Source organism: Pempheris klunzingeri, chromosome 14, assembly GCF_042242105.1.
Source record: "Pempheris klunzingeri isolate RE-2024b chromosome 14, fPemKlu1.hap1, whole genome shotgun sequence".
Taxonomy (NCBI): Eukaryota; Metazoa; Chordata; class Actinopteri; order Acropomatiformes; family Pempheridae; genus Pempheris; species Pempheris klunzingeri.
In genome coordinates, this window is record NC_092025.1 from 10,315,464 (window position 1) to 10,338,998 (window position 23,535).

The 23,535-nt window shown below is 40.2% G+C and overlaps 2 protein-coding genes across 6 annotated transcripts in view; both read left to right on the forward strand.

Annotated features, from left to right (window-relative positions):
* The first annotated feature begins 6,379 nt into the window (after positions 1 to 6,379).
* Positions 6,380 to 14,371, forward strand: LOC139213134 (histone acetyltransferase KAT5-like). Its single transcript, XM_070843763.1, has 16 exons — positions 6,380 to 6,425; positions 6,506 to 6,572; positions 7,569 to 7,637; positions 7,774 to 7,910; positions 8,598 to 8,666; positions 8,751 to 8,927; positions 9,568 to 9,738; positions 9,838 to 9,912; positions 11,336 to 11,398; positions 11,660 to 11,908; positions 12,008 to 12,097; positions 12,203 to 12,343; positions 12,443 to 12,536; positions 12,646 to 12,805; positions 12,922 to 13,003; positions 13,555 to 14,371. Exons 1-16 carry the CDS (start codon positions 6,396 to 6,398, stop codon positions 13,687 to 13,689), a joined length of 1,809 nt encoding a protein of 602 aa, XP_070699864.1. The 5' UTR covers positions 6,380 to 6,395; the 3' UTR covers positions 13,690 to 14,371.
* Positions 14,372 to 17,888: 3,517 nt separating this feature from the next.
* Positions 17,889 to 23,535, forward strand: part of sipa1 (signal-induced proliferation-associated 1) — a 33,261-nt gene continuing 27,614 nt past the window's right edge. For 4 of the 5 annotated variants that reach the window (XM_070843125.1, XM_070843132.1, XM_070843130.1 and 1 more), the window contains exon 1: positions 18,847 to 19,009. The gene's annotated coding sequence lies outside the window, so the exon portion shown is untranslated. Of the gene's footprint in view, positions 18,026 to 18,846; positions 19,010 to 23,535 lie in introns of those variants that run through there. The other variant, XM_070843128.1, reaches the window with a different exon arrangement.

Below are 23,535 nucleotides of genomic sequence, written 5' to 3' on the forward strand. Positions count from 1 at the left end.
AAGTGGAAACTTAGAGTACCAGAAAACTTTTGAGCTGCCTCTCGCTTTCCTGAATGATGATCCCATCAGGTGTCCAAGACCAAGACGCTGAACACGATGGCTTTTCTTTATGGAATACAATCACAACCAACCGACTGCCAGTGGATGACTTTCCTCGCTTTCCATCTCCAGTGTGGATCATTTTCACAGGACTCCTGACCTACCATAGATGGTGTAGAACACTGGATGAAATGTTCTCCCACCGTAGACCAGGATGAAATGTTTGTCAAAATGTCACGCAGTGTGCTCTACGCGAAGACTGACGTGGATTCACCCTGTGACCAGGCCTATGATTTCTTACTTGTTCTATATTATACACGTTTGTTTCTGCCATAAAGGAGGCAGCATTCAGTGAACTGAGAGCAAAATGTAAAAACAAGCATGACAGCTGTTTGCAGCCTGTTTCGGAGGGCTGCCTAATCATACCGGTTGCAGTGAGAGGATAGTGTTTTAGGTGAAGTGCAATAGCCTATTCTATGGTTAAAAAAAGTGAAGTTTGTCCAATCTGTGTCACTCTTTTGACACAATTCTTTGAACTGCTTGTTTCCACTCGTTGTATGACTCTTTAGCTGCCTACTCCCTGAGCTGCAAAAGGAAATATCCCTTTTTTCTCTCCTTCTCTTTCTCTCTGCTTTGCTGATGTCTGACAGATGTGTGTTGTCCAAAACAATGCTAGATACTTGAAATGCAGGCTGGGCAGTTTCTGTGCCTCTGAACTAGAATGATTTGAGTTTCCTCTGCTTCATTGTTTGCACATACACTTTATGTCAACGTACATGCTGGTTCTCACACATGCACACATACAGGTACATATGCACACAGACATATACAGAAAAACACACACAAGCAAACACACACACACTCACCCCTGGCAATGTTTAGAAGAGCCTCTCCTTGTCACAGGGCAATGCAAATATTTTCCAATAGACTTGCTATGAAATATTTCTTACTCAAACTATGCTACTTAGTAATCCTTATTATAATGCATAAAATAATGTGAGTATATAATCAATGATTGTACAGTGAATATGTCATGCTGTAAACAAATGTACATTTGCACTTTTCAATGTATGTTTATCCTTTTTTTATTTATTTGTATTTAATTTTATTTTTATATATCTATGTGACGAGTGCTGCTTGAAGGTATAACGGGGTAAACAGCAACGGATTGTTGCATGTTCACTTTAGGAATGAAATGTATGAAATATTAAACTTCTGAGTAAAGCATAAGGATTTTATTTCCTCATCCAAATGTATGTCCCTTGCTATGTTTGAGGGAATGCAAATCCTCTGCTTTCTGCCGAACATTTTTACGATATGTCAAATCGAGTGCATCACAGGTGTAGATAAAAAAAAAAGAGAATGAATCAAGAGCGAGAAAGTAACGTATTAGTGTGTGAAATGTGCTTGATTTATCATAGTGTAGCTACAGAGATTGGCAGTCTCTTTGGGACAAAACTGGAAAAGAGAGCAGATCAGTAATCATTGATCACTGCACAGAGAAAAGGTTTGGATTCTGTCATTAATAGCAATAGTCAACATTGTGATGTTTAATTGTTATACCTCCCACTGCTGTGGCATCAGTCACTTAATATGTTTTATATTAAGAACTTGGTTTGAGTGCTTGTGTTCCTACCGATTTTATTATGTGCAATAACCATCCAAAGGTAGGCTACTTTAACTCTGATTTCATGAAGGGAAAATGTGATGCTGCAATTTGTCTTTTTCGATCTTTTCATTATTTGTGTTTTTGTTGCTTCCGTTCAGTAACATAGGCTAATTTGGTGGACATGTTTACCAGATGACCCCCTGAAAGATTTAATTAGAGGGGCACTAGCAGAATAATAACAGTAAAGAGCACTGTAGATGGCTGCTGGATACCCTGAAGCCACTGGGCAGATGTTCCCGTTTTAATGTCAAACTCTGTCAAGATAATTGGTCTCAAGTCAACGCAGGAATATGTGTAGCATGGGAAAAATATTGCATAAAGTCAGTTTTACTGCCTACACAGCTATGTGTTTTAACCTTCCCCAAATTACATCAAAAGCCCTGAGTTGGTAGCAGACTTGCGGGTATGACTTATTATGGTAAAAGAAAAAGGAACCTAACTGCAGAAAAGAAACAGCTCCAACCCCGGAACAAAGCAGGGATAATTAGCAGCGCTGAAGTCATTAACCAGTCTGGGAAAGTCTCAGCCTGAGGTCTGAGGGCCTGTGGTACCAAAGAAGAAAACAAATAATCCTTTCTCTGCTGCAAAATGTGAATTATAGTGGGTCCACTTCTCAGTGAGATTATGCTGTCAAATGACCAAAGAAAGTGTCATTGCCATTTTTCTTTAGATTTGTTTAACAGTGTCCCCTCCAGATCAGAAAAATTATCATAACTGACAGATGTGATTTGGCTTCAGTGGAGATACAAAATAATTAACACATAATCAAATATAATGAAAAAGGCCTTAAGGCCATTAAAAGGCCTTGGAAGGGATTGTGTAGGATGCAGCTGATGAGAGTGTTGTGTGCTCTAATCAAAACTTTTTAATTTTCTCACTATGACAATTTTATTAATCATGTCACTATTTCACCTATTCATCATAATAAGCCACCTGACGTTAGTGCACTCTATCATGCATGGGGAATAATAATATGCAGACTATCCCTACAGAAAGCTACGACTGTCTAATCGAAAATTAGTCATGAAATGGGAGACTGGGTTTTTTTTTTTGTCTGATATAATTTGTTTATCATTTACAGTTTAATTGATGGTTTCTCAACTAAAAAAAAAATGCAAGTTCTGTATACTGAACGCTGTTCCAAGGATTATAATAAAGATAATTTATAACCTTTGCCCTTGATTGGTGAGATGATTTGCTTAACTGACTGTTGGGCTGTTAGTTAGTTCACATGATTTACTTATATATATTAATGAAGTTGATATATATTTGTCTATACTCTCCAGCACACAGGGGTTTCAAGGGTTCATGCTTGACAACAATTTGGTTGTGTGGAATTTGAACATTTTAAACATTTGTTTTGTCTTCACGATTGTAGCTTTAATGTCACATTAGAGACATTTCAAAAACGGTAAGAGGTTGGTCAAATATACAATATTAGCTTGGTTGGTGTGTCATGTCATGGATTAATATCAAACATCTCTTCATTGAAAGCAAATACCTCTAACTTTGAACAATGTTTTCAATAGTAAGATTAATTATCGGGGCCAGGATGTGTTCGTTGTTCAGATGAGATCGTTTTCTTCTCAAAAGTGAAAAAAGCTGGGTGAAAATATCATCAAGAGCCAGAAAAATCAGCATGACTTTCACGTGGCTACTTTACAGCCCAAAGGTGCCATTGTTCTGATGATTGTCAGAACAGTAATTGCAGGCAAACGCGATGCAGCATGATGAGAGTGATATAAGTGCCTCCACAAATTCATAAACGTTCATAATGGCCTTCATCTGCTTGGTGAAGCAGTTTAGCCCCAACTTATATTCATCATAACATGAGACGTCTCAAAAAACACCACTGAGCAGGTAACAAAAGAAACTAAAGCAGTGAGAAACAAAGAGTTGGATTAATCGCATCGATCACACTGCTGCACTCTACACTCTCACAGGAGCAACATCTGAAAAGACAGGCAGCTAGACTGTGTCAGGTTAGGAAACCAGATTTCATACCTGGGACTTGAGCTGCACTCATCTTTGCATATAGAGTAGGTGAGAGAAAAAAAAGATAAAGGATTGTAACATATAGTATATGGTCTATGGTATAGAAGTCAGTGAAGGAAAATGAAGACACCAAATAAATGTTAAATCATCCCATATGATCAAACTAATAACTAAATCTCAATTTTGCTGTGTATTAAGCACCAATTAACATTGTCCATGAAAGTCATGTAGGAGGACACATTCTGTATAAAGCCTGTTTATTTTTATCCTTAAGGTTCGATCAGGTTGTGGACAAGAGGGACCCCTGCTGGCCAAAAATGTATAATATTGTTTCATGCGTTGCAAGACTAAATCAGTATTGTTTGCATGTTTTATGTCACGAGACGCAGTCTCTTTGCAGTACGATGTGCGAGTATGAATATGTGAAATGTCATTTCATCTTGACATTTTGAGGCTGGTGCCTGATTTCATTTGCTCAATAATCAGTCACAGCCAAACATGTTTTCTTTACTTACACCGCACTGTTACAACATAAATCCAGTGATTTGAGACACTTCAGGTTGTTAATGAGTACTGCATCAAATGGGCTTCAACTGGTTAAATCCTAACAAGGCCTCAGCGCCCTGATGAAGATCACTGCACTCACTGTCCAATCTGGTTGTAATCATTATAGTGGTGATACATGCCTGCAAATCAGATCACTTTAAATTCAGCAAACTGAGAACAAGAAGGCAGTTAGGCATGCAATTAGAAGTTGATGCATGTAGTCTTAATACTAAAGTTACTTCAGGTAATTTTTTGCTTTATTGCAAGTGCTCTGCATTCAAATGGGCTTCGCTACTGGTTGAAAATGGTTGAGGTGAAGGCTGTTAGCAGTGTAATGTATTACAAGCTGGGCCTGAATAAACAACGACATCAGCCCCTAACTGAACATGAAGGGTGTAAACACAGCAGAGGAACAAGCACCTTGGCTGTTACTATCTTAGTTATGAGGGTAGATGTGGAGCATAACAACACAGCTCTTTGCCATTGCACCCCAGTAAAATACAGCTGAGGTTGCAAAGTTCCTGATGGTGTACGCTCTGAGCTCCTCTGGGGCAGCACAACCAACCTTGTCATACATCTTTCGAATAGCGTTGCGGAAGTTTCGAGTCAGAGTTACACTTTGTGTTGAGAGGGGCAACTCTAAGACACCTAAAGTCACAAGCATCCTAACAAACAACAGGGCTAAGAGGACTACTGCTATCATTGGCATGCACTTGGTCAAAGCCCTGGCGAGGTGACACAAGCTGTTATCACAACACAGCGGAGATGCTCTTGTCAGAAATGTCTCCTTGGAAGAGAACACGTTCTGTAAGGAGCACGCTGACTGCTCCAGCCTCAACCACCTACTAGGTCCTGGATGTGGACAAGGTTTTTACAATTAGAAATATTGTCATTACGGCTGTGAACAGATTGACATCACCTCTTTTGTTTCCATCACCATGAGGGGCTGACTTGGGGCTGGTCAGCTGGGAATCACACATCACTAATGAATCAAGGACAGGTTCAGTTCCAGATTAGAGAGCATGTTCTGTGGAAATCAGGTCTGAGGGTTGGTGCCTTTGGCCTCCCAGCAGCTCACACAGGGATGCATGGATTTGTGCTGTCAATTCTGAGGAAACAATTCTGCCAGAGCTGCAGCCACCTCCTAACACTAAGTCAAAGAGGTGTCATTCTCTGCCTCTGAGCTAGTGAGTCAATTGGGGTAGAAGACAGAAGTTGCCAGTGCAAACAGAGCAGGATGAAAAGCTGTACCAGGAAGTTTCAAGAGCGAAGAAGTTGCAGCAGATCTAGTCCGTGGTGGCAGTCAGTGGCACTGGAGGATGAAACTGATCCATGAAAGTCTATACATAATCGATATGCCTATAAGTGTGAGGGATACCACAAGGGGCTCCTCCAGAGAGGCTTTCCCGGGACCTTTCCCTAGAAAATGATGCATAGGTAGCAAAATGTGGAATAATGGCAGATGTCCTGTTTAAGAATTAGATGTTAAAAATCTGGAATTGGGTGTTTATCGCATCTCTGATGTCACCTGTAAACATGCCACCTAACTGATGGGGTAGCATTTCTGGGGGAATTTCCAGGGTGCATTAAAGGAGCCCAGCTCATTAAGCGAGATGTAAAATGTGGGGCAATGCTCTTTATTTGCAACATAACCCGTGGTGTCTCTTGTGCCATTATCTCTTACTAGCATATATGTCAGCTTCCAATTTTCCAAGTTATACAAGCTTTTGGACAGCATAGTAACTTAAATGACTATTAATGAAATGGCTGTTAAAACAACTGTAACCTAAACGCCTACAGATTTGATCTTTCAACCAAATTTATCCCATTTTTAATCAATAAAGGGGATAATCATGCCATTGAAAAGTGAGAGTAAATAGATTTTTGGCACTCTTCTGAACTTTGTTCCAAAGTTACTCACCCTGCCAAAACATGGACTATTGATAAAAACCTTCAGCAAAGTTCAGATAGCATAACATTACAGCCTCTTGGAAAAGACTACGGCATAGACCCCTACTTCCTCCTTCCGGGTTAGGTTTTCCGACTTCCGCTCTGTGCCTTCGTCCTCGGCTCGCCATCTTTCTGTGTTTTTCATCTTTGATGTGGACCGGCATTTTCCCACAACACCCCGCTCCTGCTCTCACAGATGACGAAAATGGCGGATAACTCATCTTCGGTAGGTTTTCGAGATACATAATTTTAATTTAGAGACAGTGACCAGTTTCAGGGTGTAAATTAACGCAATGTTTTCTACAGGTCGAGATTGTTGAGGGCTGTCGCCTCCCCGTTCTTCGTAAAAACCAAGAACATGAGGACGAATGGCGTAAGTATTGTCCGGTTGTTTTTCCAGTGCTAAGCTAGCTAATGCTAACTAGCGTTAGCGAGCCTCAGCTGTTGTTAACAGACGCCGCGGCCTCCACTGTAAGCTCACTGTAAACACCACTCTCACATGTATGGTAGCTGTGCCGCCACTGTGGGAATCAGTTTTATATCAATTTATGCCAAAAGCCACTGTCACACCGAACTAGGCATAACGCAGCCAACTGCTAAAGTCATTTTTGTAAAATATATTTTAACAGGAAATCTGTCATCAAGCTGTTGTTTACAAATCTGAAACAGCTCATTGAGGCACCTTTATTATTATTATGAATATTATGATATCGCAGCATGAATCTGTACAAACTTTATGCTTTTTAAAACACATTCAAGTGGCTTTTCTTGCAGTTGTTCCTAAATCTTTTGGCTTATTTTTGACCCTTGAAATCAAAGCAGTAACTATTCATCACCTCTTGTCACAGGTTGCATGTGTACGTATAAGTGTGATATAATGGAATATGAGTGGGAGTGTATCAGAATATGAATTATGTAATTTCTTAAGACCAAAAGATGAACTTAATTTATTCAGTTCATACATTTTATTATATTATCCTGTATGTTTTCGTATGTCATGACACCTTTCAGTTGTCTTTCAACTAGGGCTGCAACTTACGCTTTTTGATTTGTTTTTTATTGTTATTATTTTGAATTTAAGATATGCAGAATAATATAAAGCATCAATTCAACGCACTTGAAACCAATGTTTGGCATTTATGCAATTAATTTCCTGCCAGTCGATTAATTAAGCATTGAGCATTTATTCAGCACTGCTTGCTCCCATAGTTTAGTGAAAGGTACATGAAGCCTTAATGTCTGTTGACATGGCGGTATATCTACGATGTTTCAGCAGCATATTTTGTGGAGGTCCATCAAAATACATTTTAATCTGAAGTCAGTTCATTGCAAGTTTTAATTTGATTGCTTTTCCCTGGTTTTCTTACAGCATTGGCTGAAATTCTAAGTGTGAAGGAAGTCTCTGCGAGAAAGCTTTACTATGTTCACTACATTGACTGTGAGTATTGTATCTGTTACTACTTCTTCTTTTTTCATATTTTCATCTTTATAGACACTTGGTAAGCAGAAATGTGTTCCCTAGAAACATCATAGCAAATGTGTTTTTGTTTGTGTAAAATTGCTTGTGTTAAAAGTCAACAAGCGCCTGGATGAGTGGGTCACAGGGGACAGGCTGGACATGAAGAAGCTTCAGTTCCCTAAGAAAGAAGCTAAAACGCCAACCAAGAATGGTCTGCCTGGCTCCCGTCCTAGTTCACCAGAGAGAGAAGTGGTAAGCTTATGCTACACTGGCAAATGTTTATCTCGGGGCCCCCAAACATTGCAACAGTGCACTCAGGTTTGGCAGCATCATTTTACTGTAAGAAGGCAGCAGTTTATACAGTTTGAGCCCACATTTTACAGCCCAGCGTGTTTGACAGCTACAAGTGAGATTAGTCAGTCATGTTTCAGACTAGCTGACCATCTGTGTTGCTTCAAGATACTCACACTAACAGACTTTAAGTTGTCATTCTCTATTACTGTGTAATGAATATTGTGGATATGAGTGGAAATCATAACCAGTATGATGTAGTTTGTAGCAAAGAATAACCATGTTTTTATGTGTTAATAATTTTTACTGGTGGTTGGTTTGCTGGGCAGAAAAACCCAAGACAGCTACAAGATATTAGCAATCATGTTCACTTTCTAATCACCTACAATGTGTAATATGGTGCTTGAGCGATGGTGGCAAAACACTGGAATCATCAGTTTTCATTCTTAAATTTTAGTTTGATCCTGATTTACTTCCCCAGATCTGATTTTGCTTCCAAATTACTGCCATTAAGTCACTAATGCTGTATTAATTGTTATTAATACACTATTTAGACTGTTTGTGCAGTGAACACCTGAGTATTAACCTGAGGGTTAATATGACTGTCAGTTAACGTCCCTTACTTCTCTTCCTTTCTGTTCAATTCAGAGGAAGAGTCTAGATCTCAACCTACAACCTGCCACAGCTCCTTCCAGAGGCAAAACCCTCCCCACACCGGTACAACTTGAATTTACCCATTCTGAAAATGACTGAGGCCTTGTTCAAACCTGGTGTTAACATGCATCTTGTGTGATTATACAGCTATCGGGTCATGCTGAACTGCATGGAAATCCAGAAATAAACAACACAAAAAAGGAAGATGGTGATCCAGTCGTGCAGATCACACCCGGAAGTGGTTTAGCACACAGTGTATCCAAATTTATGTCAGGTGTTTGCACTGGACTTGTCAAGCCATGTCACAACTTCAAATCCGTCAAGGTAGCCAGCATTCTCTGTCTGTGTAGTAATGTCATTAACTGCTGAAGAGGGGTTATTCTACAAGCTTTTATTGTCTGCAAATGAAAATTTTAACTAACCACATGCTCTGAGGCAGCTAACACACAAAAAAATCACACAACAGGGGAAAAAATGTTTAAAGTTGTTGATGCCTGCTGATTCACATGTTGGGGAGGGGAGGAGACTTCTGAATATGCACATTTATCTGAAAGCATAAAGCCAGTGCAGTTGCAGCAGATCTGTGCCTGTCACATCTTAATACCAGGTTTGAAGAGGGTGGAATTTACATCAGACTAGAATAACCCGCAGACAGCTTGAAATAGTTAAAACCTACTTAAATTGATTGATGCTGTGGCCATTAAAACAGACACAGTGTTTGTTCATAATAGTGAACAAACTGCAGGCAATACTAAGACGGCACAAGTCATAAAATAAACCTGGATTACCCAGCTTTTAAACATTACTTTGTTGTGTTATTTTGAAACTTAGACACATGCGTCCTACCTGGCTAAAAATCACAAAATGTTGTTTTCCAAAACAAAAATTCTGCTTCTGTATTCAAGTGTTTGATCTGTCTGTCTTCATTTTAAGCCGAATGTCTAACAACGTTTGTTTGCTGCAGAAGAGGAAAGTAGAGGCCGTCCCCATGGTGACTCAGGTATCCCCGGCCACCCCCGTGCCCTCCCTGTCAAGTTCAGCTGAAGCCCCTCAGGCATCTGTTTTTCCTGCTGTGAGGGAGACCAACACCTTTAAGACCCGCGAAGACCATGACCAGCTCTCTTCGCTCACAACGGTAAAGGAAATCCTCTCAGGTTCCTAAATGTTTGGGTTGAAGCCTCTTATTGTTGACTAATGACTCCTAATTGACTAACTTATTTCTTTACAATGACAGAACGGCACTGCCCGACGTCTCATCCCCTCGCAGCCCGGCAGGAAGAGAAAAGCGAATTGTGGGGGAACTGATGAGGTATGTACCTTTAGTGGTTTTCATCTTTACAGTCAGCTTATTATTTTCTTCTTTCAAATGTATACCATATTTCAGAGGCTTTAAAGATACATGATTTTTAACTAATATACATTTGTAGCACACATAAATTCACTTCAGGTAGGCCAATTATATATTGATGTACAGTAGCGGCACCAATTCAACATCATAGTCCTTCAGCATTTATAACTGCGTTAAAAGCAAAAAAAGACCACAAGTACTTCCTGTATTAATATGTTTGGTTTGTGAGCCTAAAATCATTTTTTTTAAGACCTTGTTTAGTTTGATTATTGAACCATAAATTTCACAGTAAAACAAATACACACGATCATCTATCACTTTTCTTTTACTATTCTTTTAACATGCTGCCTGGTTTTTAACTGTGTCTTCCATTTGTTATAGGTGTAAGATTTTACTGCAAAATGTTATTTACTCTGTTCGCTGCTGGACCAGAGTAACGGATTTTGTTCCTTTGTGTTTTTAACATTTTTGAATGACAACTGTATCCTGTAGAGCATATTACATATATATATATATATATACATATACATTATGGACCGAATGTTCATATATTTTCATTTTTCAGCATCCACTGTTTGAGTGGGTTTTTTTGTGTGTTTCGTGATGAGTTGACATGGTTTATTTTGCATCTTCGTAGTACTATGACTGAACTAAGAATTGCAACTGTACAACAGGGAATATTTATTTACATTTTGAGTGTATTACTGAGTGTATTATTTTGAGTGTATTATAAAACATTATGTGACTTCCAATTCATCCTATATTATGGAGATCCTTCATTTATGATTTTTTTATTTCAAAGTGTTTATGACCTTTGATAAGATAATCTATAGTGAATGTAGAGATTTGTGGTGTAACATAACAAAAGAGTAGATTGTAACTTGGTCCATTTTGATCAAGTATGTGGAACAAGGCCGTTATACACACAGAAGAAAAATTCATTGTGGCTAAATGAGGCATAACAATGACCAAACTTAGCAGGTCAAACCACTGCTGGAATTTGATTGTCTGTTTGCTCTGTCGAGCTGCTCGACATGATCCACATGAGCAGAAAATTGCTACAGCTGACCTCCCATGTTCTCACATCATGTCTGATGACAGTGGCCAGTGGGTTCGTCCTTCAAGTTAACAAAGCAATCTGTTACACCCACATGAAATAATTGGTCTAACATTTGTGTTTGCTCTCTCCCTCAGTCTTCATTCATTATCTAACTTCTCTATCACTACCTATGATTGAATGATGAACCCACCATAGAATGTACTAAAACTACAAATGTTACACTGAAGTTCAATGTTGCTTTCAATCTGCCCCTGAACCACACTGTTCATGTATTCCCCTCTTTAGTTTCCAAAAGCCCATCTTTTTGTGTCTTTTTCTTGCTAGATGATAAAGGTTTTGCAGTATAACAAGCCTCAAAGTGCCAGTGTCTTTCTACCACCACCAGAGGTCTGTTTTATTTCCTATTATTACCCGTTGATTGTGTGTTGCTGTCCAGATTCACCTGTGCCTTTAGTGGGTCCAATAAAACAGAGGTGCTGCTTACCTCAGACCCAAGTTTAGCACTGCTGGTAACATGTACGCCCACTGTGATTATACATGCTGCTTATTGAATGAGAACTAAATATGTAAAAATCAAAAAGTATCTGTACTCCATTTAATCAGATAACTATAGCAAGAGTGTCTAATGTCCACATTGTTTACCACCAGGATTCCCAGGACAGTTCGGATGGCATCCCATCTGCACCCCGCATGACAGGCAGTCTGGTGTCCGACCGCAGCCATGACGACATTGTCACCCGGATGAAAAACATAGAGTGTATAGAGCTAGGACGTCACAGACTGAAGCCCTGGTACTTCTCACCGTACCCACAGGAACTCACCACACTGCCCATCCTCTACCTCTGTGAATTCTGTCTCAAGTACCTCAAAAGTCTGAAGTGTCTCCAGAGGCATTTGGTAAGAGCCATCAGTGTGTCACCAGCTAAAGCCCTCGATGTGTTGCTGCTTAAATTGTTGCACGTTGCTCTCATCCTCCTGTCTTATTATCTTTGACAGACAAAATGTAATCTAAGGCATCCTCCAGGCAACGAGATCTACCGCAAAGGCACCATCTCATTCTTTGAGATTGACGGCAGGAAAAACAAAGTTGGTGATATTTTTTTCTCCTCTCTCAACATTTGTTTTACAACATGACAAAACAATGTTTTTATTATGTTTTCGATTGATATATGTCTGTTTATATTTTTCCAGACGTATTCCCAGAACCTGTGTTTACTCGCTAAGTGTTTCCTGGACCACAAAACCTTGTATTACGACACAGACCCTTTCCTCTTCTATGTAATGACAGAGTATGACTCCAAAGGCTTCCACATAGTGGGCTACTTCTCTAAGGTATACAAATTGTGCAATGAAATTTTGAGCTACAGGTCAGCTAGAAATCAGTCCTCTGTCAAACCAGGGCTAAACTCAATTTATATTCTGTGTGTGCAGGAAAAAGAGTCGACTGAAGATTATAACGTTGCCTGTATCCTGACCTTGCCTCCCTACCAACGAAGGGGCTATGGCAAACTGCTCATTGAGTTCAGTAAGTGTAGTATCAAAAGCAGCGGCACAAAGTTCAGTAGGTAATTGTACATTTTCTGCGTTCACTTGAGTTGTGCTGATCATCTGTTCCCTTTATTTGTGTTTGTCAGGTTACGAGCTGTCCAAAGTAGAGGGGAAGACGGGCACTCCTGAAAAACCCCTTTCTGACCTCGGTCTTTTGTCCTACCGCTCCTACTGGTCCCAGACCATCTTGGAAATTCTCATGGACCTTAAACCTGACAATGGAGAGAGGCCGCAGATTACCATCAAGTATGTGACCGCTGGCATCTTATCTCAACCTTTAACTGTCTCCCAGGAATCATTTTCAGAACGACCGTGTAATGATTTGTTCCCTTTTTATTTGACCTTTACTTCGAACCCTCTAGTGAGATCAGCGAGATCACAAGTGTAAAGAAAGAGGACGTCATTTCAACACTTCAGTACCTCAACCTCATCAACTATTACAAGGTGAGAAACCAGCACCATGTCCCATTATTTTCCGGCTCTCTCAACCCTGCCCTTTCTGATTGAATGAGCATATATAGCATGGTGGTGTATTAGTCACGATTTTAAGGTGTTAATTGACTGTTAAACAGTTCGTCCGCCTCCAGATAAGAGGTTTTTCAGCCATTCACTTGACCTGGAAGGCTTTCTGGAAGACTTTGCTTTAACTGGAAAATAAATGGATTAACAGCAGAGGGAACAGACACAATACTGGATGAATACATTATTTTATGTTGTTAGTCTGTAAAGAACTTTCCACTCAAATGTTAGCCAAGACAAGTTTTGCATCTTACATTTGAGAATAAAAATCTTGCAATTTGATGGATGTTTTGGTTGGTGGTGTGAAAATGTATTAGTAATCAATACTTGTACTAATGTAAAACACAAGTGGTATCCAGTGCGCCCCCATATTGATTCAACCAGATGTGGTTATTTAGCCCAAATATATGTGCTATAGAAAATGTGAAGTGACATTCAGTCTGAAATGTTGGCTTTGTCGTGTCTCTTGACTCCAGGGTCAGTACATCCTGACTCTTTCAGAGGACATTGTGGATGGACATGAAAGAGCGATGCAGAAGAGACACTTGCGCATAGATCCAAAATGCCTTCACTTCACACCCAAGGACTGGAGCAAGAGGGGCAAGTGGTAGAGTCACGGCCTGGTTCACCGAGGACCCTCCCCAACCGCCAGAGAGCAGACTTGAAACGAACAGTGGATCAGATAAATGTTTTTGGTTTTTTTTTTTGGCCAAGCTATCTCATGGACAACCCAGGACTCCTGTTCAGATAAGAAACGGTGAACACAAAATGTCACTTGAGATGCATAAGCTTTTATTGTGAATATTCATTATATATTGTGAATTTAAAAAGCTTGGGGACAAATGAGAGACTGGTTGACGCTGACGCCACCAAAACTTACCTACTGTGTAAAAGATCCTGTTTATGACCAACAGTGCGTTAAAAGTGACATTAGGTGTCTGTTTAATAGTGTAAATTAAAGCCTAACATGGCAAACACACACACACACACACCATCTGTAAAAACAAGATGGTGGTTTTATGAATAATAATTTGAGTTCTACAGCGATTTGCCTCATCAAGTACACATTCATGTAAAAACCACACAGGGAATTTCTGTTCCCTCAATTCAACAAGAAACGTGTTTTTTGGTTGTTTCTTGTTGCTTTGACCAACACAAACAGAAGTGTGTGTTTCTCTCTCTAGCCTTTGTTTCTGCCACACAAAACGATCTGTCCCACGAGGTTCGTTTTGTAAACGTGGTTCAAATTTCCTTGTGTCTCTCCAATAGCATCACTTCAGTTGTTCATACAACTCAGATTTAAGAAGAATTTACTTTAACTTTTTAGCACTTGTTAAATCACTCCAAAAATGTATTCACTTTCTGTCTTTGACTAGGATTTCTTTGTAGAAAGGTTGCAGGCTTAAAACATCTCACCAATGCCACTTTCTTTGTACACGTTTGAACAGTTTTGATAAACATGGTTTTATTTCCACTCACACTTATGAACTCATTGACTTATGTATTGTGAGTGTTTTAAACTGGGAGTTCAGACGAAGGAAAAAATCGAACCTAGACATCAAGACCTACAGTTGCCACAGCATGATCAAATTCAGGTTTGTAATCTTGTACAGTCGTTCTGCTCATTTCCCTTTATTTTAAATAGTTGGACATATTTATGCTCTTTTGTTGGTGACCATTCAGGTGAACATTTCTTCCATTTTTTTTAGATAATCCCTGTCATGATCGTCTGTACAGTGTGCAATGAGACAAATCAATTAACACGTTCCCTGTACATGTATATACTGAACCTGATTGTAAAAAAAAAAAAAAAAACACTTAGCAGACAGAAGCCATGTTGAACTGTTAGAGGAATGTAAATTTTTTGTACAGGTGTCTTTAGGTTTTTTTTTATTATGAGTAAATGTTAAACAAACTGGCCGCACAATATCAACAGGAAGACATACAAGTGATATCTTACTTTCAGTTTGTGTTTTATGTTTACATGTTGAATTTACCCTGTTGAAATGATTCAGTATATCTTTAAGTGAAACACAGTTGAGAGTATGATTTGAACATTTGATATGAAAAGCTTGTTGAATTGATAAAAAAAAATATCTTAAAAACCCTAAAAGTGCCTTGACCTTGTCTTTAAATGTGAGTCTTTCCCCTCCAGGACACTGTTTTTATCAGCTCAAAGTCCTGAGAACCAGGTGTTTGACTGGGCTGAATGCAGGTAAACATTAGTACAGAGATCCTGTGATAGTTCTGTAAAATAAACACCCCCACCGAGCTGTGTATGGTCTAAATGTTCAACATGATAATCTGCAAACATACAGATGCACAAAAATGAAATCAATGCTATACGATTAACAGCATGCAAGTTTGTGTAATGGCCACCAGGGGGCAACATTATGGATTTCCTTCGCTGGGTGTGCAAAATTGTATTACCAAAGTGAAAACCACAGACAAAAAATTAGGCAAGAGGGATGCTTGTGGAAGGGAAAATTTAATAGTGCAACCTGGCCTTAGTAAATAGATGTAAACAACGAATAGACACACTGCAGCACTGGATCAATTTTGGTTATCCAAGCTACAGATAGACATATAACAACTACAGCCCAAGTCTTTTCTACATCAGTGAGTCTATTGAACAGTTTTCTAGGCTGCTGCTGAGCCACACCTTCACAGCTGGAAAGATCAAGGTAGGCAAACAGTTGATAGTCCAAACTCCAAAAACTAGTTGTGTGAAACCTTCACTAACATGCTGTTCTATCTGCAGGGACATATGCGTCTTCACTGGTTCCTGTCTGCTCAAAATGGACGTGCAGGTATTAGTCTCTCTATACTCTTCTCTGTTCTGGTGAATCCTCTTCCAACATCACATCACATCACACCCATTTTCTCTGTGCACCTGGCAGAGCCACACGAGTGCCCATGAGGACTGAGAGGAATTTCACACTAATCTAATATCCTCCCCACATTACTCATTTGGGAAGCCTGCCTGACTCTTAGTACATTTCCTCATCCTGAATCCTGTCTGGTGGCACAGTCTGTGTTGTGTGGACCTCTGAGATCAAAGTATGAGCGTTTTATTTCTGGCTCCAGGTGTTATTTCCTAATAAAACTCACAAATATTATAAATACATTAGGGATGTCGACAATATGAATTAAGACAGACTAATAATATCAGTTAAGCACTTAATATTAAATATTAATGCTGCTTACAGAGTGCTGGTACAAAGTATACAAGCAATATAAAGCAGCAAAAGTACAGGGTTGATAAACACAAGAGGAACATTAGCACATGAGACAAGAGGCCACGATATGATTCATTGCTCCTCTTCACAAACCAGCACTGCAGAGCAGACGTATGTAACCATCTTCCTCTCTCTCTCTCTAAAAATATATGAAATAGATTAATGAAATATGTAGCAAATGGTAGCCAGAACAAACACACTTGTTCAAACACTGTGAGACAGGTTCAGGCTCTGGTTCTCCCTGTGCCACCCTGTGCCACACATGAGATAGAGGACATCTATCTCATATGTTAATATAACGTGTTGATTAACACTATACTGTTGCTGCCTTATAGTGTTTATATACTTTTTACCTACAGTCTATGAGAAACATTGATATTTTCAAACTGTTCTAACAGTTAAACGGTTAATTATTAACATCCCTGATGTACACTAGAGTTGAAACAATCAGTCCATTCATTGTTTATTTCAACCGAAAATTAATAGGCAACAGTTTATTATGTGTTTTTTTTCAAGCACAAGATACAAGTACAAAGTTACAAAATTACAAAGTTTTCAGCTTTTCACTTATGATCAGCAGTATCACCACTTTCTACAATTTTGTAGACAAAATGAATGAATCAAGTTTGTTTGTTTTTCAGTACAGTAAAAAAAAAAAATAATAATAATGTTGCTGGGTTGTGGCCATTACACAGATGAATGACTTCGATTGTTATAAAATATACATTAATAGAATATGATCTATGGCATAAATCATAGAAATGACAGACTAATATCTAAAAAAACATCCTGGCATTCTAGTTGTAATTAAAATGAAAATACATTTTGAGAAAGAACTTTGTTTTCTTTTAGCATGTGATGTCTGATAAATGTAATAGATATATAGGAGGGACAAAACTTAAGAAAGAAACCTGTGTTCCTGTGAGCACTGTGAGAGACGTCGTGGAACATTTCCACACGGTGTCACTGTAGCACTGATTGTTGAGTTGTGGTGCTGTTTCATTTACTAAATGATCTCTGGTGTGACTAACAGTTTAAGAGGCTCAGACCATCACAAATCACGCTCAAGGGCTGAAAACTGTATTCACCATAAACAGCGGTATGTGAAGTGCAGATTGTACAGGAAAATCCTGGAAAGTCAGTCAGAATAGTAAAGCTTTGGTCAGAGTTTTAATTAGTTAATTCACGTGCGTTAGGTATCCACAAACTGCACATTGTCACATGGAAATGTTAGGTGTTATTCTACTTGGTTTGAATATTTGAACCTTCTCACTCAGTAGTATGTGGGGTAATTAATAGTTAGACATTTGTATTGTCTCATTTTTCAGATTAAAACTAATACATTGGTAATATTGGATGGAGCAACAAACTCCATAAACACCTCCACACCACTGATGAACACACACCAAGCTATGCTTTTCTTTCTTTCTTTCTTTCTTTCTTTGAAGAAAACTGTTTAGCTACTATCAACTGGTGCCTCTGTTTTTATTTTTCCTTATCTCCCCAGGACACACACCACCAACAACGCAGGCTGGGTCTCCACCCCGCCCCCAACCCCAATCCAGAGCCACTGACCTGGTAACACACACAGCCATATGGTACGGCCAGGACGAGACTCCATACAGTAATTAGGGGGATGGTGCCGGACACTTGGCTCTGCTGCAGCGCAGGTTAAGCAGCATGATTCCTCTCATCAGATGCTTTGCAGGTATGTGTTTTTTAAGGTGACTGATGGGGAAGGAAAAGGCAAGCTGTGTTGTTACACTCCGGCGCTCTCATTGTTCTTAAGCAGGTTGATTGTTTGTTATGGCCTCGACCCACACTGACTACGTTTGGGGAGTACACAGAGGTCTCTACAAATAAACACAATGTCACACACATTTTAACCTTTGCCCCTCGGTCTGCTCTGGAGCCTTTATCTCCCTTGTGTAGAAATTTCAGTTTTTAACGTGAGTGTTTGATAATCAGACTGCCCCTTTCCATCAATATATTAGTAGAGGACAGATTTAGAAATTGATGGAGGTGAGGATCTTGATACAACATTGCATCAGCATCGAATCTGCCACACTTCTGGCTGTGTGTCTCATTTTGTTACAGGACGATCTTGAGTCTCTGATTCAGCACATTTTTAAATTTACTTGCCACTGAGGCATTTTGAATTTTCAGTTTAAGACACAGAGAGCTCTCCTTTTGGCCGCTGCTGTCCGTCACTGCCTCAGCCTCGCTCTGACAAGGAGACGAGGAGGGGGGAGGAGAGAGAGGCTGGTTAAAGCTGTGTGTATATGTGTGTGTGTGTGTGTGTGAGGGAGAGAGAGAGAGAGAGAGAGAGAGAGAGGAGGAGGAGGAGAAAGAGGGGGTTGGCTTTAGTGTGATGTGAATGGAATAGAATCAGCGCGAGAGGGAGAAAGAGGGAGGAGGACAGCACAAATCAACCTGCCTCTTGACTTCAACAACAGAATAGAGGTGCCGGTAGACACAGAGATCGGGGAAGTGCGCGTGTGTTCTGTTGTTTTATTTTATTTTTGGAGAGAGGAAGAGCACGGCAGACAGGAGGAACTGAGGGAGGAGGAGAAAGAGCCTCACCGAGGAGATAGATAGCAGAAAAATGCTGTCATGGGGAGAGAAGGGGAGGGAGTCGGCAGAGAGGAACAGGATGAAACAAGGCAGGGTCGAGCAGAGCTGAAATGTGGAGGTAAGCCTTTTCTTTCTGTATTGAGATCACGTAGAATTCACATTCCAGCCTCCCCATGTCCTCTCTCTGATGATAATGAATTCAGATGGATAGATCTGCACACCGTGCGTGCCACATACCTCTGTATAGGCATGCTCCTCTGCTCTCCCAGTCCAGCCAGAGACAATGTATCAGAGCCATAGAGGATATGAAATAATGGCTTGGCATTATCATATCATCCTCCAGCCTGCCCTCCCTCTGCCCATTGTGTTGTCGTCAGCTCTTTAAAAATGCATTTTACTCCATGAGCTAAGGCGCCCTGTACATACCATTTACACGCGACATTGTAGGTTTGAATCCAGCTCTCAACCTTTGTCGCATTTCATCCCCGGCCTTCCCCCCCCCTCCCCACCTCCTCCTCGCCCGACACTAACCCCCCCCTCACCCCCCACCCCCCATCATCTTTCCTGTCTCTCTCCATTGTGTGCTCTCCAACGATTCAGGATTCTCTTAAAAACAGTATTTTGACATTGTCAAGAAGCCACTGCGAAACCTTACTGTAGAGCGCTCGAGGCTGCAGGACTCAGAGATGAGGGCAAGGTGGAGGGAGGAGGGGAGGGGAGGAGGGGGGGGAGGGATGGATGGATGCATGGAGGGACACTGAGAGAATGAAAGAGAGACAGAGGGAAAGAGGATGCAGGAACAAAAAGGGGAGCAGGATTTTTTTTTTCTAGATATTTATTATCAAAAGACAAAAAAAGCCAGCAGGCTGCGGTGTGCAGTGCAGGGGGTTTGTGTGGATGAAGAGCATTGTAGCACCACTGCATGTGATGTGCACAAACAATGATGGAATGGAGAACCACAACCGGAATTGGGGTGTTGTTTTCAAGGTGGCAGAGAAAATGAGGGATGCGGGAGTCAGCCCCCTCCCCTCCTCTTCCCTCCTCACCCCCCTCACAACCCCCTGCACTCTCTAATTTAGGATGGGGCTGTGTGTTTATAAAACGTTTGGGTTTCAGGGGATGGATGAGGCTGCTGAAGGGAAAGAAAGGCAGGGATGGAGAGCTGGGGAGGAAAGAGACAAGCAGCAGCAGCTTACATAAGCCAGTGCACTCAAAGGACGGGCCATTTAATTTACATTGAGCTGCATGGCTCCTCATTGCAGTGTGGTATTCACTGTGGTTGACTTTAGCATTTTAAACAATAAACAGCAGTTCGAGCCGACATGATGGAAGGAAGGACGTGTGATAACTGAATGTGACTTGGTGGCTTTGTGTTTGTGATGCTGGCAACGCTGGCAGGAGGGTGTGATGTTTTTGATTGGGGTCAACTTTGAAAGTAGGGATGTTAAGGGTGTTTGTGTGTGTGTATGTATGAAAATTCACCTTGTACACTGTACCTTCAGCTATTCTCTATGGTAAATGATAAGTGTGTCTGTGTGAAGTGCACTGACATAACGGTGCTAACAGTATGCAGCCCATTCATCCAACTCAGCCTCTGCCATCCACTGCACTGCTTTTACACTATATATCAAAATAGTACAGAAGATATCATCAAACTAATGCTAGCAGTCCCTTAATCCAGAGTACTTGTATATTATCTGATGGAACAGGTGCAAAGAACCAAATTTTAATTCAAAGGCCATAACAACTGAAGCTATTGTTCCTTCTGTGGTCCATAATTAGCTTTTTATCTTCATAAAGAAAAATACAGATAGATTTTTTGGCAAAACAAACTGCTTTATTAATTGCCCTCTCTGCTAGAGACATGCTTTCAAAGCCAGATTGATGGAAATGCACTCTCTTGGTAAAGTAGTTAGCAATTAGCAATTAGCACCAGTTGGTTTTCATTATTTTCCATAATCGAATCACCTCAAACAGTTACATGTATGACAATTACATGTCTGTCTGTTGAGGAGTTGCAGCTTTGCATGTGCATGGCGATGAGAGAGAAGAGATGCTTGGATTAGGGCTGCAGCTGACGATTTCAATTCAGAATTTTCATTATCAATCAATCTGTCAATTTTCTCAATGAACTGCTAAAATCACAATCTCACAGAGCTCGAGCTGAAATATTCCAATTGCATGTTTTGTCCGACCAGCGCAAAGATATTTAGTTTACTGTCAGATTTTTTATCACAATTTGGAGTCTGGGAAAATTTGACACACTTGACACTTGAAGCCATGAAGTTTCTGCATGAATTTATCAGGATTCAATCTGTTCTTCAGTCCAGCAGCAGTCGAACTGGAGGTGTCGCAGTTATTTGACACGTTTAATATGTGAAACTCCGAACAAATCAAAAAAGACTCCTGAAAATTGTGTGGTAGTCCAAGTTCATAGATATGAACTGAAATGTCCATGACCAAAAAATAGCACACATGCACAAGGTTTCTGTGTTTTTTTCAGTGCAGCTAATTTACAATCAAGGGGTGTCATGGTTCTTATGAGATGCTCCTTCAGTGGGACTATTTATTCCAGGTTGAGTAGGAGGGGAGCAGTGTCAGAGGAGAACCTAGAATCGATCGGCCTACTTTTATTTCCTGCACCAAACAAAAGAGAAAAGAGTTTGACTGTATGCATGTGCTCATCATGTTTGGTTCTTATTATCGAGCAGAAAAAGTAATGCTATTAAAATAATCCTTAAATTCTCACTTGGTCAGGGTTTATGCCAACTGTAAACTTTGCTATCAGAGAACAACATCAAAGCTGTGAAACCAAAATCCTAAGAAGCTAGAAAGGATTGTAGAAGAGAGCTTTATTATCTTTTAAATGCAGGTGAAGAAGTGAATAACCTTTGTGTGCTTTACACTAAATAATGAAGACGACAGTTTGTTAGCACCATCGCACAGTTATGCAGTAAGACTGAACCACTGCCATGGATGTTAGATCCAGGCTGATGTCTCCTAATGCTGTATTTCTGCAAGGATTTCAACTTTAGCTCACATAGTTTGTGCTATTTCTGTACAGAATGATACTGTGACTTCTAAAATGACTCTGAGCTTCAGCTTCAGCTTCAACACAACCAGCAGTCTTCACTAGACGATCAGAGGAAAATGCAGATTACAAATAGGTATTTCTAAAGGTACTTTCAGTTTCAGCGCACCATACAAGATGTATATGTATTTTTGAGCAAAAGTTGTCCAAAATCATCTGGCATAGATATGAAGAAAGTGACTTTGAGCTGCTTTTGCACTCAGTCATTGAGATTCAGATGAACGTGTTGCAAGGTTACCAGGCAGATTTTGTTCTAGTCTGAGTCAGCATCGTATCATTCCTCTCATTTGGAGCCATTTTGCATGGCTACACCCCGGCAGGCTCCCTGTGGGGGCTCAGTGAGGGAGGCAGTTGGACAGGCGGAGCCTTCTCCTCATGGCAGGATGCTGGCAGTGTAAGCCACTGGGTGGATCCTCTTAGCTCGTGCTCTCTGTTGTCACCTGTCCCCGTTGGCCAGTGGTCTTAATGGAAGATCAGGCCTCGCTGGTTGAGCATGTTGTCCTTTTTTAGCCACACAGTACTACTTAGCATAATTTTAAGCATAAAAAGAGAGCATACAAATGTAAAAAATGTTAATGACTTATTCAGAGTGTCACGTGGACTGTACAGACATAAATGAATGTGACGAGCATTCAATGAGATGTGTAGCATTTGGGGAGTCAGTTCTCAATAGCTACAGAGCTGTTGTCTTTTTGAAATGTCCACGTAAAGACTTTCAAAATGTTCCTGAATGAATTTACACCTGCTGTTTGCACTAAACAATTCTGTTAAATTTCCTCGTGTCATAATGACACAAAGGAGTAATAATTATTAATATCCCTTTTGTGCCCCTTCACAAAATCCATCAGCTGTGCAAGTGTGATTTCAAGGATGAACAAAGAAACAGGTGCTCCAAGCGCAATAAACACAATCATTATTGATGAATGATGTTTTAGATCTGTTGAAGTGAATGATGTTGAAATAGTTCTGATAATGATTTTTCTATGGAGAGAGAAAGGGAGAGAATAAGACATTGACCCAGGGATTTCAAATAACAAAACCCTGATGTAATAGTCCTAAAATGTGTGGAGGCTGCTGCCTTCATGAGACATATTTATCCATATGTCTGCTGTCAACACCTATGTTTCTATCTGCTCTACTTAGAAAGCCCACATGTGTAAAAATCCCTCAACATACACCATGATTATATGTTATAAGATTAAATGCACAGAGCTTTGTGTCCTTTGTCACAATGGCCCTCTCAGTTATGTCATACATACATTAAACCATTAAGCAGTGCGGTGGGTCCTTCTCATTGTCCATGTTGCTATTACAGGAGAAGTGCCCTCAAGGGTATTCATAGCCACTGAAAGCAGACCACGACCAAACATTCGCGCTTGCACCATCGCCATACTCGGCAGATAGAGATCAAAAAGGCAGAAAACATTTCTTGCTCAAAGGAGTGTAAAAATACCCTCATGAAGGGTATTCTATTCCTGGGCTAATGCATGAAATATTAGACATTATCAGCAAATTTATTTCCGACTGAAGGTCCTCTTTGTTCTGTCACAGCT